At 36.0% G+C, this 21,717-nt stretch overlaps 3 protein-coding genes across 3 annotated transcripts; 2 read left to right on the top strand and 1 right to left on the bottom strand.

Annotated features, from left to right (window-relative positions):
• The first annotated feature begins 1,843 nt into the window (after nucleotides 1–1,843).
• LOC137738984 (FACT complex subunit SSRP1) lies at nucleotides 1,844–7,383 on the top strand. Its single transcript, XM_068478454.2, has 16 exons — nucleotides 1,844–2,064; nucleotides 2,693–2,878; nucleotides 3,168–3,273; nucleotides 3,746–3,882; nucleotides 4,099–4,182; nucleotides 4,280–4,374; nucleotides 4,542–4,647; nucleotides 4,870–4,956; nucleotides 5,041–5,133; nucleotides 5,252–5,449; nucleotides 5,554–5,699; nucleotides 5,789–5,939; nucleotides 6,406–6,504; nucleotides 6,580–6,765; nucleotides 6,897–6,975; nucleotides 7,068–7,383. The coding sequence occupies exons 1-16, from the start codon at nucleotides 2,011–2,013 to the stop codon at nucleotides 7,187–7,189; spliced, it is 1,929 nt and encodes a 642-aa protein (XP_068334555.1). The 5' UTR covers nucleotides 1,844–2,010; the 3' UTR covers nucleotides 7,190–7,383.
• A 1,534-nt stretch (nucleotides 7,384–8,917) lies between these two features.
• On the bottom strand, nucleotides 8,918–11,389 carry LOC137738985 (Pectate lyase family protein). Its single transcript, XM_068478456.2, has 4 exons — nucleotides 10,965–11,389; nucleotides 9,889–10,573; nucleotides 9,549–9,791; nucleotides 8,918–9,453 (listed from the first exon to the last, which is right to left on the bottom strand). The coding sequence occupies exons 1-4, from the start codon at nucleotides 11,189–11,191 to the stop codon at nucleotides 9,229–9,231; spliced, it is 1,380 nt and encodes a 459-aa protein (XP_068334557.2). The 5' UTR covers nucleotides 11,192–11,389; the 3' UTR covers nucleotides 8,918–9,228.
• Nucleotides 11,390–17,975: 6,586 nt separating this feature from the next.
• On the top strand, nucleotides 17,976–20,220 carry PIN8 (Auxin efflux carrier family protein). The gene is made up of 6 exons (XM_068478458.2): nucleotides 17,976–18,719; nucleotides 18,977–19,151; nucleotides 19,229–19,314; nucleotides 19,407–19,564; nucleotides 19,641–19,717; nucleotides 19,825–20,220. The coding sequence occupies exons 1-6, from the start codon at nucleotides 18,209–18,211 to the stop codon at nucleotides 19,889–19,891; spliced, it is 1,074 nt and encodes a 357-aa protein (XP_068334559.2). The 5' UTR covers nucleotides 17,976–18,208; the 3' UTR covers nucleotides 19,892–20,220.
• Nucleotides 20,221–21,717: the final 1,497 nt, after the last annotated feature.

Genomic DNA, 21,717 nt, shown 5'->3' with positions numbered 1-21,717 from the left:
AACAATCCAACAAACATAAGAGATAAAAAAAAGAATGCGTGTGCTGACCTTGGTCATTGTAGCCAACCATGTTTATCTTATTATTTTTATATATATGTCTGTGTATATATTATATGTATATATATAACCAGAACACTCTAGAAAAATCAAGATAACCACTTTGAAGATGGAATGTTTGTAGAAATAATGATTTTTAAAACAGTAGGGCGGTTTCTGATTCTGGCATTCCTTAGGGCTCATCGGAGAGTTAGGACTGTTTATGTTTAATTACTTTTTAACTAATATGTTTAATTACATTCCGATTCTGATGCTTTTTTGAGGCTGATATCTATGGAGTTTGCTCCCTATACGGATCCGACGGTGTTTTCTAGGAAATTAGATGCTTTGAAAATAATAATAATATTCTTTGATAATAATATTATTTGAAAACAATATTCTTTGAAAATAATAATATATATTATTTTACAGCTGATAATGAACTTGTTAATTGTACTGTCAGTATATACTAGCAAAAATGCGGTTCGATGTTGTGGGTTTTAAAATTATTTAAGTTGATGCTATTAGTTATATACGTGTAGTTTCGTATTTAACCGATAATGGATGTCTTCTCCTGTTTCTTTGTATCCAATGGACTATTTTTTGCCTAAATAAACGAAAAATTCAACTAAATAGCAAAACTGAAAACTAATTATTTACTTTAGATTAAGTTTGAATACCCGCCAAAACAAAGAAGCTTATGGAGAACCAATACTTGCTGAAACCCCCTCTTCTTCTTCCCAACTCAAAAACCAGAAAGGATTTGAGCTTTATGAACTCTTCCTTTGGGAAGGTCGTAGTAAGTGATCAAAGGGTTCGGGTAATTACAAGATCAAGCGGTGAAATGGGTGGTGCTATATTGATCATGAGTCTCCGTCGCCTCTAATAAACTTGGGTTGAAATTTCGGAGTCTTGGAGACATTACGTTGCTGAGTACTTGAAAGTTTGAAACATATTGACTCATTGCTTGCTGTTGCCATGAATTATTTAAATCGGAGGACTTAGCTACGCTTTGGTATGTCACGGTCACATCATGGACTAATAACGTGATGCTGTGTTTCCATGTTCTCAAATGACATCGCGTTTATTGGCCGGGCGGATGCCACGATGACATATCACATGCGTGGGAATTCTCTCTTTCTCACGTAACCTTGACTCATTTGACTTATAACACTATGGAATTCGTGAACAACTTTTACTATGTACTGTGGTATTAACAATGGTCGATGAAGGAGAAAGTGAGAGATGGTGGTGGGTATGACCGACGCCAATGGTGAAACGGGGGGCATGAGGTGTTGCATGTTTGGTCTAAAATTTGATTCTCAAGCTGTTAAGAGCATGCACTCGTGCACGATTCTCCTCTATCATATCACATATCGAAAAATGATATTATTTAGAGACACAAAACTAACTTCACTAGTTACACACTTCCTTTCAATATATGAGTTCCACATACATTTCTTTTTTATGATAAAAATACCAATTACAACTTTTTTTTTTTTTTTTTTTTTTTTTTTTTTTTAACAAGTGATGTTATCTACACTAAGGAAGAGGAGGTGAGATTAACCTCACAATGACTAGTAATAATGTGGTTCAACTTCGTCTTTAACGAGAATCGAACCTAAAACCTCTCACTCACAAGTGAAGAGGAATTACCGCACTTGAACTCAATCGATAATTAAAACTTCATTGTACCAAAAAAATAAAATAAAAAATTAAATCAAATCCGTACAACCGGGCCTGTGAACGGGCTAGATACCAACCCAGCCCAATTAGTTTATAGTTGGGCTTCCTTGGGTTTCAAAATAACGGCGCAACACCAAAATCGCTTCTGAATTGGCGCGCACCGCCCCCCTCCCACCGTCTCGTTGTCAAACGCACACTCCCTCTCTCTTACTTTCTTCACTACTTCGTACTCTCATGCTCGAAACTTAAATCCGCAGCTTGGGTTCGATTCCTCGATAGTGATAAACTATGACAGACGGCCACCTCTTCAACAATATCTCCCTCGGCGGCCGCGGCGGCACGGTGAGTCTCTCTTCCCGATTCCGATTCGCCGTAGCTTGACTTTTTGGGATTTCGTTCTTCGATCGGGGGTTTGCCTTCCGAAATTTCGCAGTGCGATATGAATGGGTCCTCTTTGATTTGGGAATGTCGGTGGTCTCGGTTTATATGGGTTGGTCGAATTTCGTGTTGAAATGAGGATTTTGGGGGATTCCGATTGCTGGGTTTTCTTTCTACTGGTCCAATTGAAACCCTAATTTGTTCCTTCCCGGATTTCTGTGGTTTTTGTGCAATTTGGTTGTGGGGAAATTTGTAATTATTAATTTTGTGCTGAGCAGGAATCGTAGGGTTGGGGGATAAGGAAATCGTATTTTTGTTTCAGGTGTTCGCGTTGAATTTCCATTAATTTAATTTTGAGTAAATTCTTTCACTTTTTGTGACGAGAAATTTGGGTTATCCTCTGTTTGGTTGCCATGAAAATTGTTCCTTTTCCCAAGTTTCTTCCTTGTAAAACCCTAATTTGATTGCATTCAGTAGAAGTTTATTGCTTTATATTCAGATTTGTGAATTTGTTGACATTGTGAAACCTGAAGTGGTGATTGAGCTATGGAGGAAATGTAAACTCACTCGTTGTTTCATATGTGGAATGCAGAATCCGGGGCAGCTAAAAATATTTTCAGGAGGGATTTTATGGAAAAAACAGGGAGGGGGTAAAGCAGTTGAGGTTGATAAAGCTGACATTGTTGGGGTAACATGGATGAAGGTCCCAAAGACTAACCAACTTAGTGTTCAGATAAAAGACGGGTTATACTACAAGTTCATTGGATTTCGTGACCAGGTTGGTGAATATTTACATGGAATTATTCACTGACCCACTTCCTGTCTTATGCTGTTGTTTAATATGCTACAAAAATTCTTATTTATCAAATGTGCGTCCATAAGAACTTGTTTCACAAGGTGATGACTAAACTGATTTTTTTTTTCCCATGCATCTGAGACATGTGAATTGCGATTTTGATTCATAAAACTATGATAGGCTAAAAAATTAGCTTTTAGTCAGTGATGCTGTGCAGGGATATGAATTACATACTAATTGTTGGCTCTTTGATTCTGTTCTTGCATTGCAGGATGTCACTAGTCTGACCAATTATTTTCAAAATACATGTGGGTTAACACCGGCAGAGAAGCAACTTTCTGTCAGCGGACGTAATTGGGGAGAAGTCGATTTAAGTGGTCAGTAATGTTCTCTTATATTCAAGTTGCCTGTGATCACTTGTTTTGGTCTTCCTTGCATTCTTTGTTATGAACAATTTTTTCTTGTAAATTGCTCTTTCCTTATTTTTTGGTGTGCGGATAGATTCTCATAGGATGACAGTTAGGAAAATGCTTCCAGCTGGCTACATCTTTAAACATAATGTGCAGCTGAAACTGCTAGAAGTTGGTTCTTTTATTTTTCTCTTTTTTTCAACCTAAACCTTTATGTGTCTTTTGTGGAGTCTTAGAGCGACTGGACATTTCTTTTGCATATGTTTAGTATCCTTAAAAAATGGTCTTCTGCAGTTCTGTTTTGATGTTCTTTACATTTCCTCCATGGACGATTCCTTCTCTGATGATATGATTCTGTTGGTTGCCTCATTGGGTTGTTAAAGCAGTACACTGCTATGTATCATTTTGGATGATTTTCAGATATTCTGTTATTTTGCAGGGAATATGCTGACTTTCTTGGTTGACTCCAAGCAAGCATTTGAGGTATCTTTGGCTGATGTCTCACAAACACAACTTCAGGGGAAAAATGATGTCATCTTAGAGTTCCACGTGGATGATACAACAGGAGCTAATGAGGTTTGTTGCTTATATTTGGTGTTTCTTTTATTTTTTTCTAAAGATGGTGGGAGTTTTCTACATCGATCCTTATGGTTCTATAGATATTCATAGTTAGATATAAGCTCTCTTTGTCATAAAATCTAGTTTTTTTGTAGTTAAAATCGAGTAATTATTAGGTCCATCCTGAGTTGTTTGCTTATGAGTATTTTTGTTTTTGTGTTATATTTACTACAGAAAGATTCTTTGATGGAAATAAGCTTTCATATACCTAACTCCAACACTCAATTTGTTGGTGACGAGAGTCATCCTCCTGCTCAGGTGAGTTTGTTTTTTATACGTGATGAGAGTTTTGTAGGTCATTTTTTTCATTGATTGCAATTGATTTATTCATCTTTTCTAATTGAATATTATGTAGGTTTTTCGTGACAAAATCATGTCAATGGCAGATGTTGGTGCTGGAGGTGAAGATGCTGTTACCACATTTGATAGCATTGCAATCCTCACACCAAGGTACATATTAATGAAAATACTAGGGATAGTGCACCTACATCAATCCACACTCTCATGGGAACATGCGCCATCTGTATTTATTAGATTATGTGCATATGTCATATGCTGGTGCTTGGATTTCTTTCCATATGCAATGCCAGGCTAACGGAAGTACTTGTTTAATATAGGGGTCGCTACAGTGTGGAACTTCATCTTTCATTCTTGCGGCTTCAAGGGGCTAATGATTTCAAAATTCAGTACAGCAGTGTTGTTCGTCTGTTTCTACTTCCTAGGGTTTCATTCCTATCTTGGGCTTTAATAATTAGTTTTTCACTTGTTATATTCTCAAAGCTTTTGTTATACATAATTATCTGAGTACCTATCACATTGTTCCATGCACATTAGTGAGTTCTCTTCAAGAGCTAATAGGACTATCGGTGTTCTAATTACTTCAGTCCTGGAACTAGTTTTTGTGGCTTTGGCATACCTTTAATACATTCTTCTTTGTTTCTGCAGTCTAACCAGCCTCATACCTTTGTTGTTGTCACTCTTGATCCTCCCATCCGTAAAGGCCAAACATTGTACCCGCATATTGTTTTGCAGGTAGTGTTTGTTTCTTTTCCTTGTTGATCACCTGTTTGATATTTTTAAATGCTTCCTTCAATTGACTTCTTCTATCTTTTGAAGTTTGAAACTGACCTTGTGTATCAAACCGAACTGACCATGAGTGAAGAACTTTTGAACACGAAATACAAGGACAAGTTAGAACTATCTTATAAGGTAGATAATACCTTCGACTCTCCTGAAGATTGTAATCTAGCAAACAGTTGTTTTATTTATTTGAAACAGTGTGCTAATTGACTTGTGCTGCTGTTATTCTTTTATGTTTAATAAACAGGGACTAATGCATGAAGTGTTCACCACAATATTGCGTGGCTTGTCTGGTGCCAAAGTTACGAAACCAGGAAAATTCCGCAGCTGTCAAGATGGTTATGCTGTCAAATCTTCACTGAAAGCTGAAGATGGAGTTCTATATCCTCTTGAGAAGAGCTTCTTTTTCCTACCAAAACCTCCCACCCTTATTCTTCATGATCAGGTAGAATTTGCATGCATTCGATCGATATTATAGTGCTGGTATAACAATAACCTGATTGATAAGTGGAACATCACCCTTTTTCTTCTTGGTGTTTCTGTTACTAGATTGACTATGTGGAATTTGAGAGGCATGGTGCTGGAGGCTCAAATATGCACTATTTTGATCTTCTCATCAGACTCAAAAGTGAGCAAGAACACCTGTTCCGAAACATTCAGAGGAATGAATATCATAATCTTTTTGACTTCATCAGGTTGGTAATGAGTACTGGTTATTTTCCATAGTAGGTCAATGGTGCTGTGGATTTTAAAATTTGACCATTTGGCCACTCGTCATGTGTAGTTCAAAGGGCCTCAAAATCATGAACTTAGGAGAGGGCCAAGCAGCAAATGGTGGTGTGGCTCCTCTTCTTGATGACGCAGACGATGATGCTGTTGACCCACATCTTGTTCGTGTGAAGAATGAAGCTGGTGATGATGAGAGCGATGAAGAGGTGGAACATCTATCCTATATTATTTTGTTACTTGTGTTTTATTTTTGGTCTGATTCTCTTTGGATTGAAAATTTCATGGGTTGCACTATTAGGATAGTTTTGCAAACTACTTGGATTTTTCTTCCCTATTGGTAGTGTATCCTTCGTTGATCTGTAAAATGCTGAAAGTTCTTCTGTAGTTTGTAAAAGTGGATGTTTGTGAACAGGACACTTATGTACACTTGTAATAGAAACTCCATCCACACTTAACATAAAACATACATTAATTGTGTGGTTTGTACTTTGATCAATTTTTTTTTGGATAGTTGGTATTGTCATGACTGTTTTCCTCAAAGCATGCTTTAATTGTGGTTAGTCCTAGTTGTTTCATGCATCCGTATGTGTGTTTCTGCAAGTGCGCTTTTGTGTTGACATGTGTCGTGTGATATTCCAGTCTAAATGTGTCAAACATGTTGAACTTTGGCAGGATGAAGATTTTGTTATTGACAAGGACGATGGAGGTTCTCCTACTGATGACTCTGGGGAGGATGACTCAGATGCTAGTGAAAGTGGAGGTGAAAAAGAGGCAAGTCATTTCTAGTAATTTTGTTGGCCTAATAATTTTGAGAAGGGTCAATTTAACATGAATTGTCAATTTCAGAAGCCTGCGAAAAAGGAGTCTAGAAAGGAACCTTCAACTTCCAAGGTATCATCTTCGAAGAAACAAAAAACCAAAGATGCAGGTGAAGATGGTTCAAAGAAGAAAAAACAGAAGAAGAAAAAGGATCCAAATGCGCCGAAAAGAGCAATGTCTGGTTTTATGTTCTTCTCAAATATGGAGAGAGATGTGAGCGTTTTAATTTCTGTCGATTGGTTCTAACTTTTGGTTTGGGAATGGAATAATCCTTCAAATAATCGGTTCAGATTCTTTATTGATGTTTTGAAGGAAATTATTGACCTTATTTGTGTTGACCACAGAATGTAAAGAGAGAGAACCCTGGAATTGCGTTTACTGATGTGGGGAGAGCACTCGGAGAGAAGTGGAAAAAGATGTCAGGTATACGTGATTCGACTAAATTACATCTTCTGTGCTTCCACAGTATGATGAATTTTTGCGAATTACTTAGTGTCATGTTTTCCCTTTTTCAGCGGAGGAAAAGGAGCCATATGAAGCAAAGGCTCGTCAAGATAAAGAACGCTACAAGGATGAAATCAGTGGTTACAAGAACCCCCAACCCATGAACATAGATTCGGGGAATGAATCTGATTGAAAGTGCATAAATTAAGGTAGAAAATGGAACAAGCCAGTTTTTGGTTCGCAGTGTGGTGTTTCCGTTGGCTTTGGCACATCGGTAGGATCTACATTAGTTTCTTTCATGCATCTATGTATTTTATTTATACAATGTTTGGTTAACATTATACTGGATGACCTAATTAGGCATAAAAAAACCCGTTTTTGTGCTAAGACTCCAGTATTGTGTCTTGCATGCATGTATCATGTTGTCTTTAAGGAAAGTTTTAAGAAAAATATGATCAGCTTCTTTCACCATTAATAGAACTGCATCCAGCCTCCATCTCAGCCCTCATTTCTATCTTCATTAATTGAAATCGAAGGCGGCATTCGCGGTGGCCGCCGTTGCCTATGATGTTGTTGCAACGCCCGAACTTCACAGGAAATATGGTCTCTCCATTTTCTTTCACAATCGTCCAATCAGTGAATTTGTCGATTAGGCCCCTAGGTGCACGGACACTCCAAAACCCCCCGAAGTAGAGTATCGGACACGCCGATGTACCTTGGGCACGGCTCAGACACGGCTTGGACAGGGTGAAGACACAACAAGGGCTTTTTTGTAAATTTAAAAAGAACATTTTGGGGCAGTTTTGGAAATATAAAAACTAAAATCTAAAAGAATTCCTGACTTCAACCTAACCTCAGTCCTTTCTCTCTAATCTTATGCGCAACATCTAGCGTGAATATCTTGTTATATTATGAATTTGAAATAATATTTTTTTAATATATGTAATATTTATTATATTTTAATCATCATGTCCTAGCTGTGCCTGTGCAACATAGTTAGGCCTCCCATTTATGATTTCCCTAAATTATTTTTGGTTAATTCATATCATACTTATCCAATATTAATTAATAGGGTGGTGATCATCATTATCACGGTGATGAGCAAAAACATTTTCTTGTAACTATCAATCTAAAACTACATTTTCTTTCAAGGCACTCGTACTTTCAACTCTAATTTACTTGAAAACGGTAGTGTTGCCACGAACGATAGTCGGCGATATCACTCCATTATCTACAATCTTATTCTTTTATAAAGTAATTTTCTGTTTCATTAAAACAAATTGAAAGACAATATAACTATTTAGAGATGAATCGAGCTATATACATTTCTTGCTACAAAAGAAAAATATAAAAAACCCAAAAAAACAAAGAAAAAAAAAAGAGTAAATTGTATCAATGGTCCATCAATTTTAATAAAATTGGATCAATGATCCTTCAACTAAAAATTCATTACCATTGGTCCCTCAACCTATCAAAATGTGTAGCTATGGTCATTTTCATCAACTTCGTCAGAATTTTGTCAAAATGAGTTATGTTGGAAGGATCATTACTACAATTGGGGTCCCTCAACTCATCAAAATGTGTAGCTATGATCATTTTCGTCAACTTCGTCAGAATTTTGTCAAAATGAGTTAGAATGATCATTATTACACTTGGGGTCCCTCAACTCATCAAAACGTTCAACTTCGTCAGAATTTTGTCAAAATGAGTTATGTTAGAAGGATCATTGCTACAATTGAGTTAAAGTTGATGGACCATTGCTCCAATTGGGTTAAAGTTGAGGGATCATTGCTCTAATTGGGTTAAAGTTGAGGGATCATTTATCTAGTTGTATTAAAGTTGAGGGACCAAGGGTAATGAAATTTTAGTTGAGGGATCATAGCTTCACGTTTTGATGAGTTAAGAGACCAATGGTAATAGATTTTTAGTTGAAGGATCATTGCTCTAATTGAGTTAAAATTAAGGAACCATTGCTACAGTTTACTCTAAAAATTAAAAGCTGTTTGTACTCGCATTATTTGCTTAGGGTGTAAATATTACTACAATATAACCCTTGGATTTGTTAATACATAAACACAAATAAAAACAAACAAATAAAGAATCTATATCCACATTTCTCCGCACATCACTGCCGCTTCTTCCTCTTCATTTGTCACACTTCACCTTCCGGCACCGGCCGGCCGCCTATCCATTTGATCGCCATTGATTATAGTTAACACTTCTATTTTTGTTTTAGCACTTCTTGCCAACCTTGCAGTTGAGAGAACCTGCAAAGCGTGTGAGCCTTGTGACGAATGTGCCTGGTTTTGCTTTGATCATGTCTAACTTGCCAAATCCATGCTTCTTGTTCGGCACTCCAGACTGAACAAAGAATGCTCCGTTCATCATAAGATCTCCTTCTGATCTCCATTGCCAGCTCTTCCACACGCTCTCCGGTGCATAGTCTCTCTTCGTCACCTATAAATTCAAACGTCACAAAATTACTACATCACTTGATTAATTATGTGTTCGTGCCTATATATTAATTGATAATATTGTGTTCGTCTATGTACTTCTTTTGCAGCCTGGTTTGGTGGGGCGATGAATCGGTTGCCCTGGCTGATAATTGTGGGGTGAGAGCTTCCTCCGATGGCATACATGATCCAATGTGTGTAGTCATTGTTCACGACATGGACAAATCCCCATCTGCATCTTGGCATTCTCTGTATCAATCCCTTGCCGAAATGGTTAAATGCAACCGTTATTTGCATGATTGCATCCCCTGCAAACGCATCGCTAGCCCCGAAAAGCATCACCTGCACCATTCGTTTAACCAATTAGTCATTTTTTGTTATCTTATTTTGTAGTTTTAATAACATCTCCGTGCGATTATTATTAAATAAATAAACGTACGTCGTTGTGACGGGTGAAGTGGCAGTTGGATATGGTAATAGCAGTAGACCCTTGAATGGCGTCGATGAGCCCATCCGCGCAATTCCACATAGAAAGATGGTCGAGCCAAATGTTAGACGACCCATAAATGGAGATACCATCTCCGTCACTCTGTGTGCGAATCCCGATGTGGCTCAGGGAGTCCCTGATCATACCACCGCTGCCTGGTACGGTATCATGGATGCGGAGGCCATGAATAATCACGTTCTGAACGAACTGGAGTGTGATCCCTGCGCCATGAGCAATGTGCACATTTGCCCCTCGTGCGTCAATTGTCTTGTGGCTCGTTACTATGAGCTCTTGGCTCAGCCTGATGACCATGCTACGTGCAAATATGATCCACAACGGTTGCGTTTGGATCACGGCGTGACGTAGGGTTCCGGGCTTAGGGTCATGGACATTGTCGTCCGAAGAGTCGGTGACAATGTAGTAAGCCCCTTTCTTGCCTCCGCGCGTCTTGCGGCCAAAGCCTTTCACGCAGCTGGCCAGCTTCTTGCGGTTGTTAGCCCAGTTGGCCCGGCACCTCCAGCAGCGGTCGATCGGGTTTGTGGCCTTGCAAGGGCCCTTGTTATGTTTTCCTCTCAGATGCCTCCTTGTGCTGTTACCCGCAGACTGATCATCTTCAAGGTCCTCCTCAACGACGGTCCTGCATTATCATGCATGGTCGATTAAGAGCACTGCTATTTGTAGCATTTAATTGATTGATTACCGAAACCGTGTATATACAAGATGAATATTATTTGTCCTGCATTACTATGCATGATCAATTGCGAATAATGATATATGCACCATCTAACTAATTATCGTCTCGTCTCGCTTTTAATAAAGAGACGTATATATGTACAATGTGAATGTTAAAAACCCCACATTATCATCATGCATGATCAATTTCAAGCGCTACTATTTGTACCATTTAACTGATTATCGTCGATTTTCTATTAAAAGTATGTATTCAGATGAAATGATACAAACATTGGGAGGGAAACGCATACACAAAATTTGAAGAGAATTAAGGATGAAATGTCGAATTTACGTACTGTTCAACGCTTTCGTTGAAGTCCTCGGTGACTTGTTCCGGGTTGGGTTGGTAGGCCTTGAGGGCTGCCTTCTGAGCCTTCATGGCTCGTTCCTGCCATACGGCATCGAAGTTAGCAATGTTGAGGGTGTCATTTGCTGTCTCTGCCTTCAAGCTTGGAACCAGCATGCAGAAAGAAATCATAAAGAGGACCAAAATGAGCTTCGATGCCATTGGTCCAAGAACCATTTTTTGTATTTTCCTTCTTTTTTTTTTTATAGTTTTTTTAGAACAATGTTTCTAGAAGTGGTCAAGGTCTGTGAGATTGAGCCCAGATTTTCACCGGGATCAGATTCAGCCCAGCTAGACCTTGCCAGAAAAAGATTAATTGAACTAAAAAAAATAAAAAATCTAAGTTGACTGCAATACTAATACTGTATTGGCTTGGTTTTTGCTGTGAAGATTTCGTGTTTTATAGAAAAAAAACATTGTCTAAATTTAGAGCCGTCAAGGGTGGAGAACCATCTTCTTCTAACGGTTGACATTCTGACTAAAATGTGAGGAAAGGACCCAATGGGACACCCTCTACGACAGCACATTCGTGTGCGGTCATCCAGTTTCACATGATGAGAGATAGAGATAGGGTTTCACGTGATGACAAAGATAGAGAGTGAAAGTTTTAACGAAACCATTTTGTGTAAGTTTTCCGTCGCATCCACAGGTCATTTCTATTAGATTGCAGTTAGCTAACAGGAGTACTACGTACGTACGATCAACCATCCAGTTAAGTACCTAATTAGCATATCCTTAATTAACCTCTTTCATGTGTTGTAATTGCTTATTAGTTATAACTAACCATAATTGCTTATTAGTTATAACTAACCATACTTTTCCCTCCGTTTATCCTATCCACAAAACATGCACGAGGAAAATAACAGAATAATATGTTCTTTCGATCAATGACATCCGATAAAATTGAAACGATATATGGATACAGGGGTGGATGCACGTTGTGGCAAGGACAGTTGCCCATCCCGACGCTGAAAAAACCTTTGATCGGAACCCAGTTTCCCAACCCAGATCCTGAAATCTGCTTGAGAAGAAGCAGCAACTGGGGAAAGCAACCGCTGCGGGAGCATGGAGGAGGAAGAAGATACAAGTTTTAAAAACCCTGGAAAAAACGACGTCGTATGTTCCCAGCGTTTAACCTCTTTCATGTTTTAAACCCAAAATAATTACTTTTCTTTTCAACTGGACAAAATAAGATGTACTTCGATGAAGTTTCACGGAAAAAAAAAAAAAAAAAACACAAAATAAGCAAAATGGTTAAGTACAGATAACTACCCAAAATTTTGGGTGATTTTTAATTAGTCTCAAGCTTTTAAAACATTCCAAATGACTTCTTAACGTTTTAAAAATTAAATATTTGTTAGGTCATCGGTGTTAAGTGATGACTTCATCAATAATACGTTGGTCACCACTAACGTTTTGGACAAATACTAAAGCTGGTCTTTACTAATTGTTGTCTTTAGAGCCCAAATCAACTCCTTTTAGCCAAGTTAAGTCGTAAATTTGCTTAACTAAACTGCATCAATTTAGAAATTCGAAACTCTAATTGATTTGAGAGTAAAAATCTGCTCTAATAATGTTCACATCATCACTTAACGCTATTGAACCTAATAATTGTCCACATAAACACTAGTGAACCTAACCAATATCCACTTTTCAAAATGTTGGATAATTATTTGGAATGTTTTAAAAGATTAAGACCAACTTGGAATCCTCCTTAATTAAAAGTTTGATATTATCGAAACATAATCCTGTAAAAAAATAATAGAGAGGGAGAGTATAGTTTAATATCATTGCCAATAGAGTTTACAGACCAATTTTTAATTAGCTTGACTAGACCAACTTCCTAGTTCTTGGTCTGAATTATGCACCCTTTGTGAGAAATATAACTTTGCCTTACAAGTTTCAAAAAAAGAAAAAAAAATCGTTGATAGAAAAGTTTCAATTATGTATAACAGGGGTAATTATAGTTTAGAGTAATGCTAGGAAGATCAAATTTTTTTAAATCAAATTTGCAAACTAAATGATGTGGTTGGAGATGATTGAATTATTAATTAAGTGTTGATTAACATGCTTGTTTCTTATTGGTGACATATCATTTGGTTTGCAATTTGATTTAAAAAATTTAGTTTCTTTACCATTACTCTATAGTTTAATCTCATTTTCATATTTCTGTTTGTTTATTCCTTAAATAATTCTTCTTTCTTTTTCACCTCGATAAACCTTTTTTTTTTTTTTTTTTTTTTTTTTTTGACTTTTTGAACATTAGTCCTTGCAAAAGATTAGAATTAAAAAAAAAACCTTGTCCTAGATTACATATTCAGTTTAATCCTTTAATGCGTACTTTTATTAAAATTTATATTCTATTTTTGTTATTTAAGGTGTATTTTTATTTAATGTCCCCACATTAAATTTTGATTTTATTAATATGCGCATATTAGTCCTTTCAATTACAAATGAACATAAGCAAGTGGCCTTTTACCATATTGGTGAAAATGTGTTGTGTGAGATCCCACATCGCCCAGGGGTAAGGATCTTATAAGCCTTATATGTATATTCCCATCTCTACCTAGCACGAGGCCTTTTGGGAGCTCATTGGTTTCGGGTTCCATCGGAACTCCGATGTTAAGTGAATTCGCGTGAGAACAATCCTAGAATGGGTGACCCACTAGGAAGTTCTCATGTGAGTTCTTAGAAACAAAACCGTGAGGGCGTGATCGGGGCCCAAAGCGGACAATATCGTGCTACGGTGGAGTCGAGCCCGAGATGTGGTGGGGGCTCGGGCTGAGATGTGACATGTTGAGCGCTTGCATGATGGCATGAGTTCAAATCCCGTTGGTGACTAATCTAACAAAATCTATTGTTTGACCAAAAAAAAATTATAAATGAGAAAATATAAAAGAAATTAGTGACACACAAATATGTAAATACATAAGTGTACAGAAATGACTGTACCAAAATGTTTGTACCGACATATATTATAATGAACCTAAATGTATGTCCTGAAATATATTATATTGAATTAATGTACCTATATGTCAATATCGAAATGTATGTACCAAAATGTATTATATTGAACTAATGTACCAAAATTTACATACCGAAATGTATTATATATTTGTATCGATGGATATACGGTGAAATATATCAAATGAATTAATGTACTTAAATAAAAATTATACAAATTGTATTGGAATATATTATATAAAAAAATTAGTTTACCTAAATGTAGACATCAAAATATATTATGATGAATGAAATGAATATTAAATGTAATTAATACATTAAAATAGGAAAAAAGAAGAAATAAAGCATCAAAATATAATTAACGCTGGCGGAGCCAGGTTAAGGGCGATGTGGGATGTCACAAGTACTTTACTCCTTGAAATTCAAAATCCGCTCCATTTTACCCATTTGAACTCGATTTTTATTTCATTTTGTCTCTTGAAACTCAAAATGCGTCATTTTACTCTATAAAACCCAAAATTCACTCCATATTGCCTTAGTTATGTTGATTCCGTTATGTGAGTTTGGTTTGGGTGCAGCAGACTAATCAATTTTTTTTTTTTTTTTTTATCTCTGCAACTCAAGGACAACAACCCAAAAAAATTCAATTCTTAATTTCTTCTTTTAAACATAATATTTTCTAAATTGTTGAAGGCTAATGCATAGTGGAGATTTATAATCAAATTCATTAGCACATGTGGCATAATCTTATTGGGTAGTGGGTCTCATGTATGTTTCAAGAGTCAACTTTTGAGTTTTAGGGAGAAGAGACAGTCCAAAGTCAAAGTAGAATGAATTTTGAGTTTCAGAAGTAAAATTATGAGTTTTGAGTTACAAAAGACAAAATGAGATCAGAATCAAAATTTAAGAGGCGTAGCTAAATATAAGTCTTCTATTTACACCCTAGAAGATCTCAATTATCGTTAGTTTCTCAGCGTTTCAAATCAAAATTTTCGGTCAGCTTAATTACAATTATTACCATCCACGACCTTCTCTAGTAATTTATTTTGGCTTTCGTGAACAATTGGACGCCAAAATTTTAAATTAAGAACCAAAAAGATAAAAGAATTTTTAATAATTTCCTATATATACAATTGAAAAAGGTTTTCCAATCGTGAAGTTGATCTTGGTCTAGTCAAATTGGTATGACCATGTAGCAAAAACAAAGGCATTTTAATATAAATTTGCCTTCTCTAACCTACATATAGAAAGAGCATATCAAACATTCCTTCCTTCCTTCAATGAACAGAACATTGATCAATACTCCAATTTATTCCCTTGATACCATTCATTAACAAAACTTAGTTCTTTAATTATCACTGCATGATAACATATATAGAGTTATAACTTGTTTAAAATCTTTCATCTAATAGAAATACACTTGGTCGGAAAACCCTACTCAGATGTGTGATAGTATGTGCCAAGCGGCTTAGTTATATGAAACGCGAGAGAGTTTTTAGCTAATTTGACATTGTATAGTCGTATTTTCTAATCGGAGCATCTGTATATTATCGGTTAAGTTGGTCGGTTCAGGTGTCCAAACCACCTTAATCGATTTTCTCTCATTGAAAACAGGATGAGAGAAAATCGGTTAAGATGATTTTGACACATGAACCGAAGACCTACAGATGCTTCGGTTAGAAGATGTGACTAAATATGAGAGGGAAACTTGGGTTAAAAGTAGTAGAGGAAGACTTAAGAAAACTTATGGAAGAAACTTTAAGAAAATATATAAAATACTTGACGCTAACGAAAGATTTGAAGCAAAATCAATTGCATTAGGTATTCTAAGATTCATACGGTCGACACCCTTGGTGTGATAATATTTGACATTGCATAAGGTTTTTATGCAAGATGCTAGCTGTTGCCGTAATATGCTGCAGGAAGGAATATATCAATGCACTACAGCAGACAGATATTTATATTCACCCACTTTTCAGATTTTGTAAAGGCAAATTCATGTGATGTTCTGCGACAAGAACAACAGATCGAACGAAGCAATTGGAAATCAAATATTCAATCACAAGTTGAAGGAAGAGATAATGATCATTTACAGAGAAAATTAATTTAGCATTTTAAAAAGCAAATTCCCCAACTACACATATTCTAACACTTTTGACCATATTTCGCAAAAATTCTTCCTTCAAACTGTTAATAAACTCAGAAGTTCGATTACTTCACTTGCAATTCATTTCACTCCTTTATTCTTACTCAAAACCCTCCAAAGTTAAACAACTCTAATCATATGACTCGTTTAAAAGTGTTTTTAAAATAATTAAATTTTTAGTGAAAATTTTTTTGGATTCAAAAAGCTCTTAAGTAAATCCTCTTTAAAGAAGTACATAACTGGTGCTTCTTACAGGAAGCACTTTAAGTGCTTTTTGAAAATTTACTTGCATTTTTACTAAAGATTGATTTCAAAAATATTTCACTAGAAGCACTTTCAATCATTTTATAAACACTTCCAAATGAGCTCATTATTTACAATCATTGGGATTGAAATGACCAAAAAGATTTGTTGTTTGGGGTTTATTACTAAAACGATACTGTTCTGAAGAAACAAAACTGATCATATGACTGACACACGATCTATTAATAAAGGTGAGATCAACCGTTCCATTCTATCCGACACTTATGTATATTAGACATTATGTCAGGCTGTCAGCAATGTGATTAATTTTCTGCAATTAAATAAAGGTAACTTTAACAAAAAGCCCCGGTACTGTTCACTTTAACGAAAAACCACATTTTTACACTAAAAAGTCAATATTGATACTATTCACTTTACTATTTATTTTACTATTATAGTTAAAACTCAAAATTTTCAAATCCTTTTAATTAGTTTTTTTTTTAAATAAACCTCTTTTAAGTTTTACTAAAAATGAGAAGGAATTACAAACTTGGAAGGAAATTGATACCAAGAAAGGTGTTCGAGCTACCATGTGTCAGCCTACCTACATAGCTCTGCTTTGCCTAAAGAACATGACCACAGGAAATCAAACTGGAATCTACCTTTTGATATTTGATGACTAAAAGCCCCTGAATTTTTACTATAATTACAGATTGACCTTCTCTATTGTTTATTAATAGTTTAATACTTAACCATCATCAAAAGGGAATAAGGCATACGCTAAAAGTTAATCAGTGCACAATAGCATGTAGGAGTGTTTTTATCTTTAATTACTAGATAAAATAAAATTGATTTTGTTAATGGAGAGAGTTCGAAGATGGATAGTTTCGAACTCGAGACGTATAGGTAAATTCAACATTCTATTTACTAAGATATTGAACCATATGCAGTGTGTCTGAACTTTAATTTCTCTTCAAAGAGGAATAACTTCTTATATGAAAAGAGCAAAGTATATTTTTTCTTCTTCAGGATAGTGATTTCACATTCACATTCACATTTTCTTCTTTTGCACTCATTTTTTTGTTTTTATGTTGTGATTTATTCAATCCTGTAACAAGAAAAATGAGTGAGGGCGAGCCTTGGCATAACGGAAACATTGTTTTTTTGTGATCAAAATGTCACATATTCGAGTCGTGAAAACAATCTCTCTGCAAAGTAAAGATAAGATTGCGTACAATAGATTTCCTCCTTTCTCTCTTCTCTTTTCAACGATTGTAAAGCGAGAGATACCTTATTGTCTTGAAAGTCACTTCTTTTTACCTAAATAGAAGGGAAGTGGATTGTCTGCCTTCCCATTTCCATACTCTCTTCATGCCCTCCTGTGATGTGTGGTCACGGTTAAGCCACATCAACATTTTATATTAATTTTTTATAGAAATAATAAAACAAAAAGTAATAGAAATATAAAATATTGATATGATTTAACCGTGACCATATAAAGATAAGGGCATGAAGAGAGTATGGAAATGAGATAACAGACACTCCGCCTCCAAATAGAAAGGCAATAACCCATGTTTTCACTCCTGAGTTCCTAACACAAACAAAATCAATACCAAAGGCCAATATGGGGATTAACAAAAACTTTAATAAAGCTTCTATATAAACAGTCATTTCTCTCCTCAACTTTTCATATCTGACAAAGCACCAAACAAGAAGAATAAAAGAGAGATTTCTTATGTTCTTGTTTTTAATTCCACCAGCATATGAAGCATTCATCACCAAAATACATAGCCAGGAAGTAGATATCCGTTGCTGAGCGTCGTTTAATTTCTAACCTCGCCATGATTTCTCTAACAGATGTCTACCATGTTGTGGCAGCCACTGTTCCTCTATATGTTGCCATGATTTTGGCCTACCTCTCTGTGAAATGGTGGAAGCTCTTCACGCCAGATCAATGCTCTGGAATTAACAAATTTGTTGCCAAATTCTCAATCCCTCTTCTGTCCTTTCAAATCATTTCTTCCAACGACCCTTACAAAATGAACCATAAACTCATCCTCGCGGACTGCCTCCAAAAACTGACTGCATTCCTGGCACTGGCAGCAGTCACTAAATTCAGTTCCTATGGCGGGTTGAATTCCATCATAACCGGCCTCTCTCTTTCGACGCTTCCTAACACGTTGATCCTCGGGATTCCGCTGCTGAAGGCCATGTACGGGGATGAGGCGGCCAAGCTTGTGACACAGATAGTTGTGTTGCAGAGCTTAATCTGGTACAATATGCTGCTGTTTCTGTTCGAGTTCAGGGCCGCTAAGGCGGCGTCTGTCACACCTTCATCGGAACCCACTGCAGGTAATTAGCATTCAAACATTGCATTTGAAATTGAAGAGCGTAAGAAAAAAGCATCACCAAATTCGGCACACGTGCACGTTACCGGATTATATTCTAAACTTATGAACAGACGGTTTTACCATTTATTGAGTCGGTTTCATTTTTTTTCTTCTCTAACGTTACTATTAATAATTGTTAGCTACACTGCATTGCCTCTTAATTTCAAATCATGTTGTGTTCTAACATCATCAATCCTTTGGTCTTGTTTCTGTTCAAAGAGGAAATGGACGTGCCTCACGAAGCGCAATCGAAAGATGAGACGGAGGACGAAACGAGAGCCAACAATACCAAGAAGATCAAATCTATTCTGTTAACAGTTGGGAGGAAGCTTATAACCAATCCAAACACTCATGCAACATTGTTGGGTCTGATTTGGGCAAGCATACACTACAGGTAGGCACACTTTCGTCGCTTTTGTTGGTTCGATTTGTGTATTTCTTGGCATCGGGTTGAATTATAATCTGTTGCAGGTGGGAAGTGAAGCTGCCAGAAATCATTGCGCAATCAATCGCGATACTGTCGAATGGAGGACTTGGGATGGCAATGTTCGGCTTAGGTATGAAGAAACATGAGAAACACTACTGATCACCTGCCATGTTACTTGAACATTAACAGTTGGACACATGAATTAATTTCTGCTGCTTATAGGCCTTTTTATGGCATCGCGCGGTAGCATAATAGCGTGTGGGACACGAAAGGCGATGATAGCCATGGGATTGAAGTTCATAGCCGGCCCTGCGATAATGGCGGTGTCCTCCTTTGCAGTTGGACTAAGGGGCAGAGTTCTCAGAGTGGCAGTAGTGCAGGTACATATATATTTTTTCTTCTCTTTAGTGTATGGTACACAGGAATGCTAAATAGTCTGTTGTTTAATTACTGCAGGCAACTCTTCCTCAAGGAATCGTTCCTTTCGTGTTTGCGAAAGAATACAATGTACATCCAGACATTTTGAGCACCGGGTAACGATTGATTTTGTTCATCTGGTATTACATATCGCTGGTTAGACGGTAGAATCTCTCCAACTACACAATTCTGAGACGATATGGTTTTGTTTTTGTTGTTGCAGGGTTATTTTTGGGATGCTCATTGCATTGCCAATAGCATTGGCCTACTACTTCCTTCTGGGATTGTAAATTACACAGTTTCACCATGAACATACTGGATCAGAATACCAATGATTCGAAAGTTCCGAAATCGATTAAATCGAAAGTTTGTGCAGCACAGTTTGGGTACTATGAAATGGTGATCAAATTGTAGAGGGATGAGGATAGATTATTGGAAGTCTCTCATTTAATTTTTTAGAATTTGTTTCACATGTAATATGGCTGATATGTGTACTACATACATACATACATGAATGTCATAGGAATTCACGTGAAAACAAAGTACCGACTGTCGACTACTTTTATACATGAATGTATCTATTGAACAGACTATGACCGACTCCTATTTTCTGGTCCAATCTGACGTTTTATTCCAAGCTTAATTATATATAGCAGGCATGTCTACCCCGCTACCTAGGCATGAGTCATTGAGAAAGTGATCACTCACTTTGGACAATCGACGTAAGTGTTCACTTGTGCCAAAACTTCATAAATTCGTGAGTTTGACATTTTTATCTTCATCAAGACAGACAATATTTTAAAAAAATTGCGTGCGACTAAATAAAACACTACGTTTGAGTCTTGTTGCGTATGAATGTGTAACTCACGTACTTTAATTAATAAAGTTAATTTATAAATGATAAATCCGTAAAGACCTTGATATGTATTTTGAGATAACGTTCGGTAAACTAACTTTTTAGATTGCATTTGCAAATCATGCGAAGTGTCACTAATATGAAATAAGCACGTTAATCAATACTTAAGTAATAACTCAATCATCAACAATCATGTCAAATAATTCACAAAATATAATTTAACTAGATGATCTCTCTAGCATTACCCTATAACTTTGATTTATAACATGAAATAATGATAGTTTTATAAATCTATCCATCTCTATCTTTGATAGCATATCATGTCACACATATGTAAAATCTCATTTATTCTTTTACGGAATAGTGATAGTTTTATAAATCTATCCATCTCTATCTTTGATAGCATAGCATGTCACACATTTGTAAAATCTCATACATTCTTTTACGGGTGTTAATTTGGATATGTTATTTATCATTTTTTATTTGTAATTTCACTGCAGAAGTGAAGATTAGGCCACAAAGTTGAAAGTAATACACACTTACATCAGTATAAACTTAAATATACTGATAGACACACATCATACATGTATATACATTTATACGTGAAAAAAGTATAAATAAAATATGTATACATACTTTTCTTTTAGTAAAAAAAAAAATTGTTAATATACAGTACTCTCGCACATACCACTTGCAGGATGTAACATTAAAAGAAAAATAGAGATTAATCAAAAGTTTAATTTAAGGCCTCCAATTATCAATTACAACTGAAAAGGAACACATTAAATTGCAATTAAACGAAATTGTATTATCCTCCTTAAACACTATATCTTAACTTTTATGAATTTTGAATTATTTACTAAACAAAATTATATTATCCTTCTTAAACACTCTCTTTTAACTTTAAAATTTTAAATAATAATTCAAAATTTATAAAAAATTAAATGCACATCCAAGTCAAGAAGTCCATGAGCATGCACATTAAGACCATATATGACTTGGGGCAAGACATTAATTGTTTAATTAAGACCATATATGACTTAAGGCAAGACATTAATTGTTTAACTTAAATATAAATTTTGATATGCATTCGAGAGAAATTGTAAAGTCTTTATGTCGCGTAGTCCTACGGTCTAGTAAAATTTTTCTTCACTTGTAAATAAGATGTCTTAGATTTGAATCTCACTACTGGCACACTTCCTCTCCCTAGAAACCTCCCGCTCTCTCCTATGTCTTCCTTTCCCTTTCACCCATCCTTCC

This window comes from Pyrus communis, chromosome 9, assembly GCF_041283825.1.
Source record: "Pyrus communis isolate YQ-2024b chromosome 9, ASM4128382v1, whole genome shotgun sequence".
NCBI lineage: Eukaryota > Viridiplantae > Streptophyta > Magnoliopsida > Rosales > Rosaceae > Pyrus > Pyrus communis.
The sequence above is the reverse complement of the archived record's forward strand: the minus strand, read 5'-3'. Positions and strand labels throughout refer to the sequence as shown.